Source organism: Lissotriton vulgaris, chromosome 3_2 (genome assembly GCF_964263255.1).
Source record: "Lissotriton vulgaris chromosome 3_2, aLisVul1.2, whole genome shotgun sequence".
In the NCBI taxonomy this organism is placed as follows: domain Eukaryota; kingdom Metazoa; phylum Chordata; class Amphibia; order Caudata; family Salamandridae; genus Lissotriton; species Lissotriton vulgaris.
The window spans coordinates 189,026,722-189,042,959 of record NC_141690.1 but is presented as its reverse complement, the minus strand read 5'-3'; the positions used below and the strand labels follow the sequence as shown (position 1 = coordinate 189,042,959).

At 42.8% G+C, this 16,238-nt stretch overlaps 1 protein-coding gene across 3 annotated transcripts in view; it reads right to left on the bottom strand.

Moving 5' to 3' along the window:
* ZFYVE28 (zinc finger FYVE-type containing 28) overlaps positions 1 to 16,238 on the bottom strand; it is an 826,377-nt gene that overhangs the window by 141,600 nt on the left and 668,539 nt on the right. For 2 of the 3 annotated variants that reach the window (XM_086964197.1, XM_086964196.1), the window contains exon 9: positions 10,239 to 10,343. The exons of the other annotated variant lie outside the window; for it this stretch is intronic. In XM_086964197.1, coding sequence (XP_086820323.1) covers positions 10,239 to 10,343 — 105 coding nt within the window. The remainder of the gene's footprint in view (positions 1 to 10,238; positions 10,344 to 16,238) is intronic. 3 annotated transcript variants of the gene reach the window in all.

Below are 16,238 nucleotides of genomic sequence, written 5' to 3'. Positions count from 1 at the left end.
TTAAATGGTGGCACACGTTGCTCCTGTGATTTAAATGTTGTCACATGTTGCTCTTGTGATTTAAATGGTGGCACACGTTGCTCTTGTGATTTAAATGGTGGCACACGTTGCTCTTGTGATTTAAATGGTGGCACACGTTGCTCTTGTGATTTAAATGGTGGCACACGTTGCTCCTGTGATTTAAATGTTGTCACATGTTGCTCCTGTGATTTAAATGTTGTCACATGTTGCTCTTGTGATTTAAATGGTGGCACACGTTGCTCTTGTGATTTAAATGGTGGCACACGTTGCTCTTGTGATTTAAATGGTGGCACACGTTGCTCCTGTGATTTAAATGTTGTCACATGTTGCTCTTGTGATTTAAATGGTGGCACACGTTGCTCTTGTGATTTAAATGGTGGCACACGTTGCTCTTGTGATTTAAATGGTGGCACACGTTGCTCTTGTGATTTAAATGGTGGCACACGTTGCTCTTGTGATTTAAATGGTGGCACACGTTGCTCTTGTGATTTAAATGGTGGCACACGTTGCTCCTGTGATTTAAATGTCGTCACATGTTGCCCTTGTGATTTAAATGGTGGCACACGTTGCTCCTGTGATTTAAATGTCGTCACAAGTTGCTCTTGTGATTTAAATGGTGGCACACGTTGCTCTTGTGATTTAAATGGTGGCACATGTTGCTCCTGTGATTTAAATGGCGGCACACGTTGCCCTTGTGATTTAAATGGTGGCACATGTTGCTCTTGTGTTTTAAATGGTGGCACACAATGCTCTTGTGATTTAAATGGTGGCACACGTTGCTCCTGTGATTTAAATGGTGGCACATGTTGCTCTTGTGATTTAAATGGCAGCAGACGCTGCTCTTGTGATTTCAATGGCAGGACACTTTGCTTTTGTGTTTTACATAGTGGCACACAATGCTCTTGTGATTTAAATGGTGGCACACGTTGCTCCTGTGATTTAAATGGCGGCACACGTTGCCCTTGTGATTTAAATGGTGGCACACGTTGCTTTTGTGTTTTACATGGTGGCACACAATGCTCTTGTGATTTAAATGGTGGCACACGTTGCTCCTGTGATTTAAATGTTGTCACATGTTGCTCTTGTGATTTAAATGGTGGCACACGTTGCTCTTGTGATTTAAATGGTGGCACACGTTGCTCCTGTGATTTAAATGGTGGCACACGTTGCTCCTGTGATTTAAATGTTGTCACATGTTGCTCTTGTGATTTAAATGGTGGCACACGTTGCTCTTGTGATTTAAATGGTGGCACACGTTGCTCTTGTGATTTAAATGGTGGCACACGTTGCTCCTGTGATTTAAATGTCGTCACAAGTTGCTCTTGTGATTTAAATGGTGGCACACAATGCTCTTGTGATTTAAATGGTGGCACACGTTGCTCCTGTGATTTAAATGTCGTCACGAGTTGCTCTTGTGATTTAAATGGTGGCACACAATGCTCTTGTGATTTAAATGGTGGCACATGTTGCTCCTGTGATTTAAATGGCAGCAGACGCTGCTCTTGTGATTTCAATGGCGGTACACTTTGCTTTTTTGTTTTAAATGGTGGCACACACTGCTCTTGTGATTTAAATGGTGGCACACATTGCTCCTGTGATTTAAATGTCGTCACATGTTGCCCTTGTGATTTAAATGGTGGCACACGTTGCTCCTGTGATTTAAATGTTGTCACATGTTGCTCTTGTGATTTAAATGGTGGCACACGTTGCTCTTGTGATTTAAATGGTGGCACATGTTGCTCCTGTGATTTAAATGGCGGCACACGTTGCCCTTGTGATTTAAATGGTGGCACATGTTGCTCTTGTGTTTTAAATGGTGGCACACAATGCTCTTGTGATTTAAATGGTGGCACACGTTGCTCCTGTGATTTAAATGGTGGCACATATTGCTCTTGTGATTTAAATGGTGGCACACATTGCTCTTGTGATTTAAATGGTGGCACATGTTGCTCCTGTGATTTAAATGGCGGCACACGTTGCCCTTGTGATTTAAATGGTGGCACACAATGCTCTTGTGATTTAAATGGTGGCACACGTTGCTCCTGTGATTTAAATGGCAGCAGACGCTGCTCTTGTGATTTCAATGGCAGGACACTTTGCTTTTGTGTTTTACATAGTGGCACACAATGCTCTTGTGATTTAAATGGTGGCACACGTTGCTCCTGTGATTTAAATGGCGGCACACGTTGCCCTTGTGATTTAAATGGTGGCACACGTTGCTTTTGTGTTTTACATGGTGGCACACAATGCTCTTGTGATTTAAATGGTGGCACACATTGCTCCTGTGATTTAAATGTCGTCACATGTTGCCCTTGTGATTTAAATGGTGGCACACGTTGCTCCTGTGATTTAAATGTTGTCACATGTTGCTCTTGTGATTTAAATAGTGGCACACGTTGCTCTTGTGATTTAAATGGTGGCACATGTTGCTCCTGTGATTTAAATGGCGGCACATGTTGCCCTTGTGATTTAAATGGTGGCACATGTTGCTCTTGTGTTTTAAATGGTGGCACACAATGCTCTTGTGATTTAAATGGTGGCACACGTTGCTCCTGTGATTTAAATGGTGGCACATATTGCTCTTGTGATTTAAATGGTGGCACACGTTGCTCTTGTGATTTAAATGGTGGCACATGTTGCTCCTGTGATTTAAATGGCGGCACACGTTGCCCTTGTGATTTAAATGGTGGCACACAATGCTCTTGTGATTTAAATGGTGGCACACGTTGCTCCTGTGATTTAAATGGCAGCAGACGCTGCTCTTGTGATTTCAATGGCAGGACACTTTGCTTTTGTGTTTTACATAGTGGCACACAATGCTCTTGTGATTTAAATGGTGGCACACGTTGCTCCTGTGATTTAAATGGCGGCACACGTTGCCCTTGTGATTTAAATGGTGGCACACGTTGCTTTTGTGTTTTACATGGTGGCACACAATGCTCTTGTGATTTAAATGGTGGCACACGTTGCTCCTGTGATTTAAATGTTGTCACATGTTGCTCTTGTGATTTAAATGGTGGCACACGTTGCTCTTGTGATTTAAATGGTGGCACACGTTGCTCCTGTGATTTAAATGGTGGCACACGTTGCTCTTGTGATTTAAATGGTGGCACACGTTGCTCCTGTGATTTAAATGTTGTCACATGTTGCTCTTGTGATTTAAATGGTGGCACACGTTGCTCTTGTGATTTAAATGGTGGCACACGTTGCTCTTGTGATTTAAATGGTGGCACACGTTGCTCTTGTGATTTAAATGGTGGCACACGTTGCTCCTGTGATTTAAATGTTGTCACATGTTGCTCCTGTGATTTAAATGTTGTCACATGTTGCTCTTGTGATTTAAATGGTGGCACACGTTGCTCTTGTGATTTAAATGGTGGCACACGTTGCTCTTGTGATTTAAATGGTGGCACACGTTGCTCCTGTGATTTAAATGTTGTCACATGTTGCTCTTGTGATTTAAATGGTGGCACACGTTGCTCTTGTGATTTAAATGGTGGCACACGTTGCTCCTGTGATTTAAATGTCGTCACATGTTGCCCTTGTGATTTAAATGGTGGCACACGTTGCTCCTGTGATTTAAATGTCGTCACAAGTTGCTCTTGTGATTTAAATGGTGGCACACGTTGCTCCTGTGATTTAAATGTTGTCACATGTTGCTCTTGTGATTTAAATGGTGGCACACGTTGCTCTTGTGATTTAAATGGTGGCACATGTTGCTCCTGTGATTTAAATGGCGGCACACGTTGCCCTTGTGATTTAAATGGTGGCACATGTTGCTCTTGTGTTTTAAATGGTGGCACACAATGCTCTTGTGATATAAATGGTGGCACACGTTGCTCCTGTGATTTAAATGGTGGCACATGTTGCTCTTGTGATTTAAATGGCAGCAGACGCTGCTCTTGTGATTTCAATGGCAGGACACTTTGCTTTTGTGTTTTACATAGTGGCACACAATGCTCTTGTGATTTAAATGGTGGCACACGTTGCTCCTGTGATTTAAATGGCGGCACACGTTGCCCTTGTGATTTAAATGGTGGCACACGTTGCTTTTGTGTTTTACATGGTGGCACACAATGCTCTTGTGATTTAAATGGTGGCACACGTTGCTCCTGTGATTTAAATGTTGTCACATGTTGCTCTTGTGATTTAAATGGTGGCACACGTTGCTCTTGTGATTTAAATGGTGGCACACGTTGCTCCTGTGATTTAAATGGTGGCACACGTTGCTCCTGTGATTTAAATGTTGTCACATGTTGCTCTTGTGATTTAAATGGTGGCACACGTTGCTCTTGTGATTTAAATGGTGGCACACGTTGCTCTTGTGATTTAAATGGTGGCACACGTTGCTCCTGTGATTTAAATGTCGTCACATGTTGCCCTTGTGATTTAAATGGTGGCACACGTTGCTCCTGTGATTTAAATGTCGTCACAAGTTGCTCTTGTGATTTAGATGGTGGCACACGTTGCTCTTGTGATTTAAATGGCGGCACACGCTTTTGTGTTTTAAATGGTGGCACACGTTTTTGTGTTTTAAATGGTGGCACACACTGCTCCTGTGATTTAAATGGCAGCAGACGCTGCTCTTGTGATTTCAATGGCGGTACACTTTGCTTTTTTGTTTTAAATGGTGGCACACACTGCTCTTGTGATTTAAATGGTGGCACACGTTGCTCCTGTGATTTAAATGTCGTCACATGTTGCCCTTGTGATTTAAATGGTGGCACACGTTGCTCCTGTGATTTAAATGTTGTCACATGTTGCTCCTGTGATTTAAATGGCGGCACACAATGCTCCTGTGATTTAAATGGTGGAACACGTTGCTCTTGTGATTTAAATGGCGGCACACGCTTTTGTGTTTTAAATGGTGGCACACACTGCTCCTGTGATTTAAATGGCAGCAGACGCTGCTCTTGTGATTTCAATGGCGGTACACTTTGCTTTTGTGTTTTACATAGTGGCACACAATGCTCTTGTGATTTAAATGGTGGCACACGTTGCTCCTGTGATTTAAATGGCGGCACACGTTGCCCTTGTGATTTAAATGGTGGCACACGTTGCTTTTGTGTTTTACATGGTGGCACACAATGCTCTTGTGATTTAAATGGTGGCACACGTTGCTCCTGTGATTTAAATGTTGTCACATGTTGCTCTTGTGATTTAAATGGTGGCACACGTTGCTCTTGTGATTTAAATGTTGTCACATGTTGCTCTTGTGATTTAAATGTTGTCACATGTTGCTCTTGTGATTTAAATGGTGGCACATGTTGCTCCTGTGATTTAAATGGTGGTACACGTTGCTCTTGTGATTTAAATGGTGGCACACGTTGCTCTTGTGATTTAAATGGTGGCACACACTGCTCTTGTGATTTAAATGGTGGCACACACTGCTCTTGTGATTTAAATGGTGGCACACACTGCTCTTGTGATTTAAATGGTGGCACACGTTGCTCTTGTGATTTAAATGGTGGCACACACTGCTCTTGTGATTTAAATGGTGGCACACGTTGCTCTTGTGATTTAAATGGTGACACACACTGCTCTTGTGATTTAAATGGTGGCACACGTTGCTCTTGTGATTTAAATGGTGGCACACGTTGCTCTTGTGATTTAAATGGTGGCACACGTTGCTCTTGTGATTTAAATGGTGGCACACACTGATTTTGTGATTTAAATGGTGGCAAAAGTTGCTCTTTTGATTTAAATGGTGGCATACACTGCTTTTGTGATTTAAATGGTGGTACACGTTGCTCTTGTGATTTAAATGGTGGCACACACTGCTCTTGTGAATTAAATGGTGGCACACGTTGCTCTTGTGATTTAAATGGTGGCACACACTGCTCTTGTGATTTAAATGGTGGCACACACTGCTCTTGTGATTTAAATGGCGGCACACACTGCTCTTGTAATTTTAATGGTGGCACACATTGCTCTTGTGATTTAAATGGTGGCACACGTTGCTGTTGTGCAGGGCACAAGTCCTAAAAAAAAGTGGTGGGACGCTGTCACAAGAAGTGACGTCACAACAGGAAGTGACGTCACGAAAGGTGGCTCTGATCTCGTCCCAGAAAGGCCAAATAGGTGAAGTCCAGCTGTTTGGCAGGGGGGGACGGCGTCCACCCTGTAAAATAAGTGGGGGGACGCCATCCACCTGCGTGGTACCCCAACTCGAGCCCTGCTCTTGTGATTTAAATGGTGGCACACACTGCTCTTGTGATTTAAATGGCGGCACACTTTGCTCTTGTGATTTAAATGGTGGCACACACTGCTCTTGTGATTTAAATGTCAGCAAAATGTTGCTCTGGTCATTTAAATGGCAGTGTATGCTGCTCTTGCGATTTAATTAGCGACGCACTGTGTTCCTGCGATTTAAATTGCAGCACGCTCTGCTCTTGAAATTTAAATGGTGGTACATGCTGATGCTGCTCTTGTGATTTAAATGGCGAAACGCTTCTCTTGTACTTTGAATGGCAGCACATATCAATCAGTCAATCCGAATTTGTAGAGCATGCAAATCACCCGAGGGGTATCCAGGTGTAGAGTGGGTGGGGCTATTCGAACAGTCAGGTCTTGAGGCTGCTCCTGAATTTAGCGAGGGAGGTGGAGGTTTGGAGGTGGATGAGGTCGTTCCAGGCTTTTGCGGCGAGGTGGGAGAAGGAACGTCCTCCGGCTCGAATATGAGGTATGCGGGGACTGAGGCGAGGGCCAGGTGCATGGCTTCTCTTATGACTTGAATGGTGGCACAAGCTGCTCTTCCGATTTAAATAGCAGCACATACTGCTCTTTCCCCCTCTAAGTCTCTTAAAACGCATGCAAGAGTTCATTTGTATTTGAAACCAAGTTTTTTTTTCACACAACCCCTCACAAATTATTTGGCCTTGCACTCATGGTTTGTACATAGATGTGTTCCTCCATTTATCGGCAACACTTACCCTAGGAGTTACAAAAAAAATCTTGACTTTGGATTTGATAGGTGTACAAGCCATTGGAAAAACACAATTAGTACATTGAAGTACATTAAACTAAATGGAAGACAGACTAAATATGCTGGGCACATCTGCTTCAAATGTTCTAGCTGGATATGATCACCTATTTGACTTATGCCAGGAAACCCTTTGCTTGTGCACACCACACAAGCTGCTGTGGAAGGCATGTATGTGTCCCAAACAACAAAACAATGCAAGTCATTGAAAACTAATGTCCAGCCGATGGAGTCAACAGCTCCCTCGTAAATAAACCTGCATGAGTTTGGTGCCACATCACGTACTACTATGACCTGGCCTTGGGTGCTTAACAAGCCGCCTCATTCGGTGGCGGCTCCTCCGCTAAGGTGGAGGAGCGTCACCCCACTGCTTTCAGCAGTGTGAAAAAAAGAGAAAGAAAATGATAATAACTCCTTATTATCATTTTATTTGTTCCTGCTGAGGCGTCTTTACGGGGTGGGGCTGTCCTCTCTCAGAGCAGGGGGGGGGGGGGGGGGGGGGGGGGAGGAGTGGTGGGCACTTTGATAGTGTGCAATGACTGTTTGAACAGCCCTCTCGGATTGGCCAAACAGTCATGCACACTTTGCATGTTGTCCACCCAGGCTGCATTACAACCTGGAGGAGAACATGCCCAGGCTACCATTCTCTGTCTGAGTGTCGAACCACAGCACTCAGACCAATCACAATGCTGCTTTGCAGCATTGTGATTGGTCAGGGGAGTCTGGGTGCTTCCTGTTCCGGTCTAGCAGAGGGACGGCATACAGAGATGACGGAGGTGAGACAAGATAAAGCAAGAAGGTACGTTTTATTTTTTTTCTTTACCCCCCGCCCTCCACCCGCCACCCCTGATCCATGCCAGCCGCCACTCATTAAAGGCCGTCACTCAGGAGGTCTCTCTGAGCATCTCTGGTTCCATGAGACACTGTCCACCACCTTCTGTGCGCCCCATCAGGTGTCTGGGGAAAGGGTGTGAATAGCACGAGAAAGTACTACTTTCATGAGACGAGTACCACTGCCTCCCATCGTTGCACAACTCTCCTAATACTAAAGCTAAGAGCGACTCACTAATGACACCTTACTCGATCCCCCAGCATGCACTGGTAAACCAGGACATCCATGAGCTATAAATTCATTGCCACTGCCACTTGTCCCTTTACTTTGGGTTTTGCTTTGTTATCTACTATTCACTCTCTTGCATATCCCTTTGTATCATCAGAGTCTAAAGTCACTTGGCTCACATGCGGAGGGCGTCTTGTCAGGCACCTGCGGTGAGTGCTTGGCCCATCCTACAACACGCCCTGGTCACTCATCTCGCCAGCACCACCACTGATTTCATGTGAAATTCTCTTGGTGCATGGCCATTTATGCTCACTTGATTTAAATGAACAGTATCTGCTTTTTGGACCTCACTGACGCCACAAAAACTATCTTTAGAAGTATACGTTTTAAAGAGTGAGATGATTATGCTGAAAACCAGTCAACCAGCAGGTTACATTTTGACAGATTATAGTATAACCAAAGTGTAGAGACGATAATCCCACTGTTCTGCAGACAGGAAATATTCTAAGAATTTCTTCCACATCACTTGGAACAATTTGACAGTTTCTTTTTTCCTTCCTAAACTTTGAAGTAATAAAGAAAGATTATATAGTTGGTTAAATTGGTTTAACCAAAAAGTTTCTTTCAAAAGAACTCTAAACTTAAAAAATAAACATAAATAGGGATACCAGATATTAATATGTATGTACCTCGAAATATATGGCGTTTATTTATTTTAGGAAATGTACCCATTCCGAATCCTGTGAATTATTTTAACGCTTTTGTAAAGATATCACTTGTACATTCAGTTCACGATTGGAGCACATGGAGCTTCTCTGGTACCTGCCGGTGCGCTTCAGAGAAGATACTCAGAAGAAATCATATAGAGTAGGTTTGTAAGGCTCTTACAGCTCCCCACTGTCAACCACCATAATGCTATTTATGTGGGAATACTAATGCTCTGGCAAGTACTATGGCTTTTACAGGCATTACAAAATGTTGGGAAAGTTACTTAAACTGTTGATGCCATATTATAGAACTGTTGATGCCATATTATGTCACTTAATTTCGATCGAGTCCAGCTTTCTTTATGTTTCAGATGTTAACAATTTTGTTCGATGTCTTTAACAAACAGGGACCTGCTTTTTCAGTTGAGAACTGTGCAACGCTCAAAATGAAGACAAATTCGCCTAAAGACTGAAAATGAATTAATTGCCTCAAAGGTGCACAGGATAAGAAAAGAGAAAAGCAGACTCTCTATGATGGAAAATCCGCTTAATATAAATGTTTAATGCAGTTTATAGGTAAACAAACATTTAAGAAAAAATCTATAAACCAACCGATTTGTTCCAGTTTTTGACTAGACCTATCTTGCCCCATAGCACACACTATAGTTTGGGTAAAAGTCTGCAACTTTCTTAATGTGGATACGACCTAGGGGGGTGTCAGAGTGAGTTTACAGAACAGACACACCTGCATGTGGTAAACGAAATTGAAGCACGGCACGTGAATACAAAATTAAACAGGATCAACCATCAAAGTATCAACATTTCCCAAAAAGTGAACTACATAGAACTACTGCTGTGCTTTAATTCCTAGAAAATTAACAAAGACACTGACAACCTGACACATACCCTACAACAGTATGATCTGAAATGTTTGTAGTCACTTAAAAGCCATAATGTTGTTTAGTCTTGAAAGGGATGTAGGCGCTCAGTTGGTAGCATTTTTCGCAAAAAATAGTAATGCTCATGGACGAAATTGCTGTAGCTTTCTACGAAAAATGTACAAAATAAATGATTCAAAGATGGGCATAAAGTAAACTTTTCAAAGATATTGTTGATTCTTTCAAAATAATAGGGAGGGCTTACCAGCTACAATAGAACGTGAAGCCAATGCGGTTCACAATTAGAAGCATCGTACGCGGTTACGCTGACAATTATGGAAAAAAGACGAAGTAAGGGAAGAAAAAAGACTAAATAGAAGAAGAAGAAAGACTCAGTGGGAGAGGTGATTTTAAGACTGTAGGGAAGTTTCAGAGAGGGTAGTACATGAAAAGAAGCTAGGAGGGGTGAAGATAGAGAAAGAAGGGTTCCTGTGCTCTCAACGACTGCCAACCAAAAATGAGAGAAGTTCATAAGCATAATGATAACACTTGGGCACAGTGCTTTGTGTAACGTGGTATGATTACAGTACCTCAGAGTGTAAATGCTGGAGAGACTACATGTAGTGACAGAAACACTCTCATAGTCACTGCTGGAGATGGAGCTGAGGGGGGAATCGCGTAAGCCATCCTGAGAACTGAAAACAAGCACATGAAAACAAAATGAACTGAAGACAACAAAAAGATGAGTGAAGCAATGGTAGCAAATCCTTCTTACATGGCAATACAAAAGAAATGCTGCAACAATTCTCGTCAATAGCAAACCACAACAGCACTTCACAAAATGCAGATCAGTGCAAACAGAACAATGAGTTACAAAGAACAGAACACATACTTGCACTCAACACAGTCTGAGATGGACTACAAAGGAAAACGAGGGCACATCAATGTTAATTGCCTCCAGTGTTTTCGTCTTCTGGCTCTATAGAATAGGGTCCTTAGAGATAAATGGGCAGCTGTCACAAATAATACACATATATATTGGATTCAATGTACAGAGTAGAGTTCTTATACAATTACTGTCACTGTGGAAGACACTGTGCAATTAGGACTGAACACTGCAATAAACCTGCCTTTGCTGCCTAACGATCCGGTGTTCCTTCAGGTATTGTATTGTGTTTGCATTAATGCAGCACTTAATATCCCCGACGAGGCATTGAAGCCCTATTTAGCAAACTACTCCGGTGAGCATCATTACTGAGTTATAGCTACTAAGCACTACATGTCTCCTTCCCTGGTCCAACAATCCCATCTCCCCACCTGAAAGGAACTTAAATGTAAAAGCCAGACCATCCCTGCCAACATACAGATCGCAGCAACAACATACGCCACTATGGAGAAGTGTGGCTCACTGGTTAGAAGCGGCAGACCCTGATGCAGAGGTCTGACCCGGGACCAGGGTTCAATTCCCGACGCGGCAGGGTCTTGGGCTCAATGTCCACGGACTCAATAATTCTCGCCTCGGTGCCTACTCTAATCATGGGTCCCACTCTGCAACTCTGGGCAATAGCTTGCTTAATCTCCACAACGGCCCCCACAACGCTAAGGATGCCTGGCCTCACCTTGGGGGTGCCCAGTAGGGGGCATCTCAGAGGGAAAGCCAGGAAGGGTTCCACAGCGGTATACAGCGCCAGAATGCCTGTAAGGTGATAGTGCGCTCTACAAGTATACATACATTTACATTTACACACACACTATAGGTGTCATAGAGCACGGAAAATAGATCACTGTTTTTTCTCTGTCTTAAAGAGACCGATTGTACTACCGATTTGATGGATGAATGTGGCACCCATAAAAATACAGGCCCTTTACGTGGTATTGGGGATCACAGGTTTTGACCCATGTTTGCTGTGTAGATACATGTAGGCTTTAGAGTTCAATATGGCACACTGATTTATGGTCCATTGTGCAGGTTTACCTGCTGCTGCAGATACCTTACTTGATCGCACAGCTCAGGGAGCAAAACTCCACTAAGTAACTTTCAGACATACCCTACTTCGCGCTACACCTTCACATGCCATTAAGATGCTTTATTGATCAGAGACTTCCTCTTTTAGCACTGACAGAGCACTCTCAGGCGTTGCAGAACCCTTTTTCACACCCCTTCCACATCTACATTTCACTAATTCTCTTCACAGACCTGCCCACTACCTTCCAAAACTCAATCCCCTCCTCGGATTGGACTCTGCCTGTCAGTGGTGGGCCAGTGGGAAATAAACCAGCAGATGGATGAATGGAGCTGCACTGAAAATTTATGGTGCACAGTAGCAGAGTGGGCCTTCGGTAATCTAACCGCTGCACTTCCTCTGGAATGGTGTAGGAGCATCGCCCCACTGTTCAGCCCCAGCAAATAAAAAAATTAAATAATAATAAAAAAATATATTTTTTTTTTATTCCCTGACTGTGTGAGCTGATGCCGCGCGTGTAGAGCAGGGCGAGACTGGGCCATCCTCCGTGGGCAGATGAGAGGAGTGGTGGGAACTGCAAGTGTGCATGTTGGTTTGGCCAGCCGTCTTAGGATGGCCGAACTGACATGCACACTTAGATGTCTCCAAACCAGTAGTGTTGTACAGCAGGGTGGAGAAAAGACACAGACTCTATGTGTCTGAGCGAGGGTTAAACAGCCCCCTCTACCAATCCCGGCGCTGCTCTCATGCTAGATAATAGCATGAAAGCACCATCTGGATTGGGTGGGGAGTCTATTAGCCTGTGCTGTGTGGCCACCGGGAGTAGAGGAGCGCTGAGGCGGCCAACAGCGGGCCTGGAAGCAGCAGTGGCAGGTACGTGTTGTTTTTTAATTTTTATTTCCTCCTGCGCTGCCGCACCACTTTCTGTTGCCAGCAGCCGCCACTGTGATCTACATACTTGGTTTTCTGGCATTTAAACAGGACAACTCTGCAACTGGCAAATGAGAGAACTACACAGTGCTTGAAACACATGTGTACCCTCAAAACCACCATGGAGCCGTTCACACTCCAAGGCAGTTGGCAGAACTCATCGCTTTATGAAAAGAGAGGGGTGAGATAAAACACACTTTAGTGACCAAGTAATGAACAGTAGTTCCACCAAACAATGAATCTTTCATTCTTAGATGTTTCTCAGCACAGGTGAAAAAAGATAAACCAATAAACAGTACCATGTTATAATGTCAGGGCCGTTATTGGCATCAGTATTCATCTTGGGGTATTTTATTTTCTTGACCCTCTATTTTTAATTGCTTGTGCCCAAACTATGGATTGAGTTAGTTTTTGGGGCATTTTTGCATCCCTCTTTTTTTTTATTTACTTAAATCTAGCACTTTCCTTTCCTGTTTTTTTAAAACATTTTACTCTTACCTTTAGGATATAGCTATTGCACTTACCTGGCACTTTTATTTATTAATAACATGTCATTATAGTTTTTACTTTCATATTTTTGACCTTTTTTCAAGAGGTAATTAACTATATCTGACAGCATCCTTTAGACGTCACATAATGCAGACGTCATGATCGAGCAGAAGGCAACATTGACTAACAAAATAATAATATCCACCCCGATTTAGAACACATCTAGACTACAGATGCCCTCCAGCACCTGCTGATCCCACCCCAACGTCCAGCACCAATATAATGAAGTATCTATGCACGTCTCAACGCGGTTATGGTCTTTAACAGTGCAACGGTTTGCTATTAAAGCATCAGATTGTGCCTGCTGAAGATCTTTCTTGCCATCTGCCCCTGGTTTGATTAATATACAGAGCTTCATTTGCAAAAGAACAAGCGTCTGTGCCTAACATTTGCTCAGAAGCCTGCGTCCGGCGATATTGAATATTGGAGTGCGGATTACCAAGGATGCGTAATTTTGGATGTACCGCAGACCTCTTCAATCCACCACCAGACGCTTGCTGCCTCGATCTCACTCACAAACTCCTGCTTTCTTCCTTTGTCACAGTTTTTACGTCTTTCTCTTCCTTCAATCTGGTGTGTATTTTTCTTGCTCTGAACTGGGTTCAAAGACTAATGAGGAAAAAATAAGTGCTGGTCACCATAAATTAGCGCGGTGGGCCCCACCGGCAACACCTGGCTCAAATTAGGCCCATATCTCTCCCTTGCGAATGTTGTTCATCTTTATAACATCCTCAACTAGGTTTTTATCACACTCCTCTGTACTGCTTTCGCTTTTACATAATAGTGACCCGCTGGCCCTCCGCACGTTATCAATTTTTTTAGCGGAGTGTTTCACAACTGAGCAGATAACAAATCCTTTTAGAGTTCGGGCAATCTAACTCTGCATGAGTGACTTCTTCAACCCTTGGGAGCCTGAAGAGGAGGAGGATCTCCGGATGAACTCTGATCTCACAAACGAGTGCTGCAGCCAAAATATGCATATTAGTAATACATTGGAGAAATGTGAGCACGTGATAGCAGCACTGTGATCCCTGAGCTGTTTTCTAGTGTGATAATGTGTCCATTTCAAGGAGCTTTCAACAGCAAACCAAGCAGTCGATGGAAAGAGTCTCATTTTTGCAAACTTTCTTGTTATAATCATACTTACACCATTCCACCATTGTGTCACCCAGTTTCTTGTCACAGTTTGAAGTTCTCTTTCAAGCAAATCCTATTCAATTTAGAGTGGCCTTAATGTACGGCTAATGGTACATCCTAACTCCTTCAATCTTAGGATAAGAAACATCTTCTGCCCTTGTTACTTTCTCTTCGATAAGCCATATCCAGGTGGTATCGCTCCAATCAATAGTCTGTTAAGATGGCCCAAAGAAGTAACTCAATAATCTTCATCGAACACATACAATATTACACATTATAGCTAAATGTAGTGGGAATGGTGTAGTCTCTGAAAACGTTATAGAATATGTTGCTGAAAAACCAAAAACGTTATAGCAGTATAGGCTTCCTCCACTAAAAGTGATCATCAATGATAGGCATGAACCACCCAGACAAAAATAGTTATATTGTTAGAAAAATGTTCTAAAACACAAAAGCAAACTAAGAAACACATCAGGAAAAACAACATATTCCACATCAGCTCAGGAGTGTCAGTCCATTGTCTGCAGCTCCTCCACCTAACTTTCCAGGTTTAATTATTCTTCAGAAATGAAAAAGTCCCTACTGAGATCTTCTGGTGAGGCAGGTCTACAACTCAAGTACTCTGAGTCGCCGAGCACTCAGTGACTTGCTGACTGGCCTGCTATGTTCTGCTTGCACCCTCAGGTTATAGTCAGACAATACTCCAAAACACCTTTCTAAATCTGCCAAATCCTTTCATTTCAGACCCCCTAACTTGTTCACATACTGAACTGTTGAGACATTGTCCATATGCAACAGCATCAAACAACTTACCTTCTTCTGCATCAAACATTTGATTTCAAATAAACCTGCAAACAATTCCAGACAATGTATGTGAAACCTGTTCTCCTCGTCTGTTCAACGACCTCCTGCTGAAACTGCACCACACCGTGCACCCTAGCCACCTTAACTTGCAACCGATTCTATTACTAACTCTGGGTTCTCTCCCAAGATCGCTTTCCCATTCCATGCCTTCATGTTTCACATCCACCATTCCAACTCTTGCCTCACCTCTTCCAGGAGTCTTAAATCCTGAGAATACCTCAAACCATGTCTTAGATGCATGGCATTCAATCTCTGTAAAGCCCGATAATTCAAAGGACCTGGTAAAATAGTCTGTTTCGTTGATGATAGAAGATCAACCACACGAGCAAGCATCCTCAAAGAAATTCTCCGCAGAGATGGTACTCTTTTCAACTCCTTCCTTATTCTCTTCAATTCCTCCCTTGGAAGTTTTAAAGCCCCCTCTACTGTATTCACCCCATAACTGAGTCTCCTGACTAGGCACCGTACATGATTTTTCTCTGTTTACAACAAACCCTAAATTCTCTAGTAACCCGACTATAATCCCTGTGTACTCCAACAAGCATAACCTGCTTTGATCCATGATCAAAATGTCCTCTTGGTAAATAATCAGTCTCACTCCCCTTTCTCTCAAGAATGACGCCACTGGCCACTATGTAAGTCCTGGTAGTATAAATGTTAATGTACAACTCCTTTCTCAACCCTGAGTAGGAGAGACATACATAAAGGCAATTTATTAAGTAACGCACCTGCATTACTTTATAATTAATTGCCACATTTTTTACTTTTCTTTTGTTTTTCTACACTGCAGTGCTTCTTTAACAAAGTGCATCCGTAACACTTTGAGAGGTTTACGAAAGTATAACAGATTATTTTTAAGAAAATAAAACCCTTCCTTAACCACATGTCTAAGCACGTTTATACAACAGTTTAAGCACCATAACTTGCACAAATATTTCATAATCCACCACTGCTAAATATTCACTTTGCATATGGCACAGGAATATAAATTGCATCTATGAACATAGGCTGAAAAATGAAACTTTTGATTGTTAAGTACCTGACAATACAACAATTGCATTTCCAGATCAACTGATCTGCAGCGGTTTAAATATGTGTACATAGACCAAGCAAGTCGCCCAACATGAACATTTTATGGCAACAGGG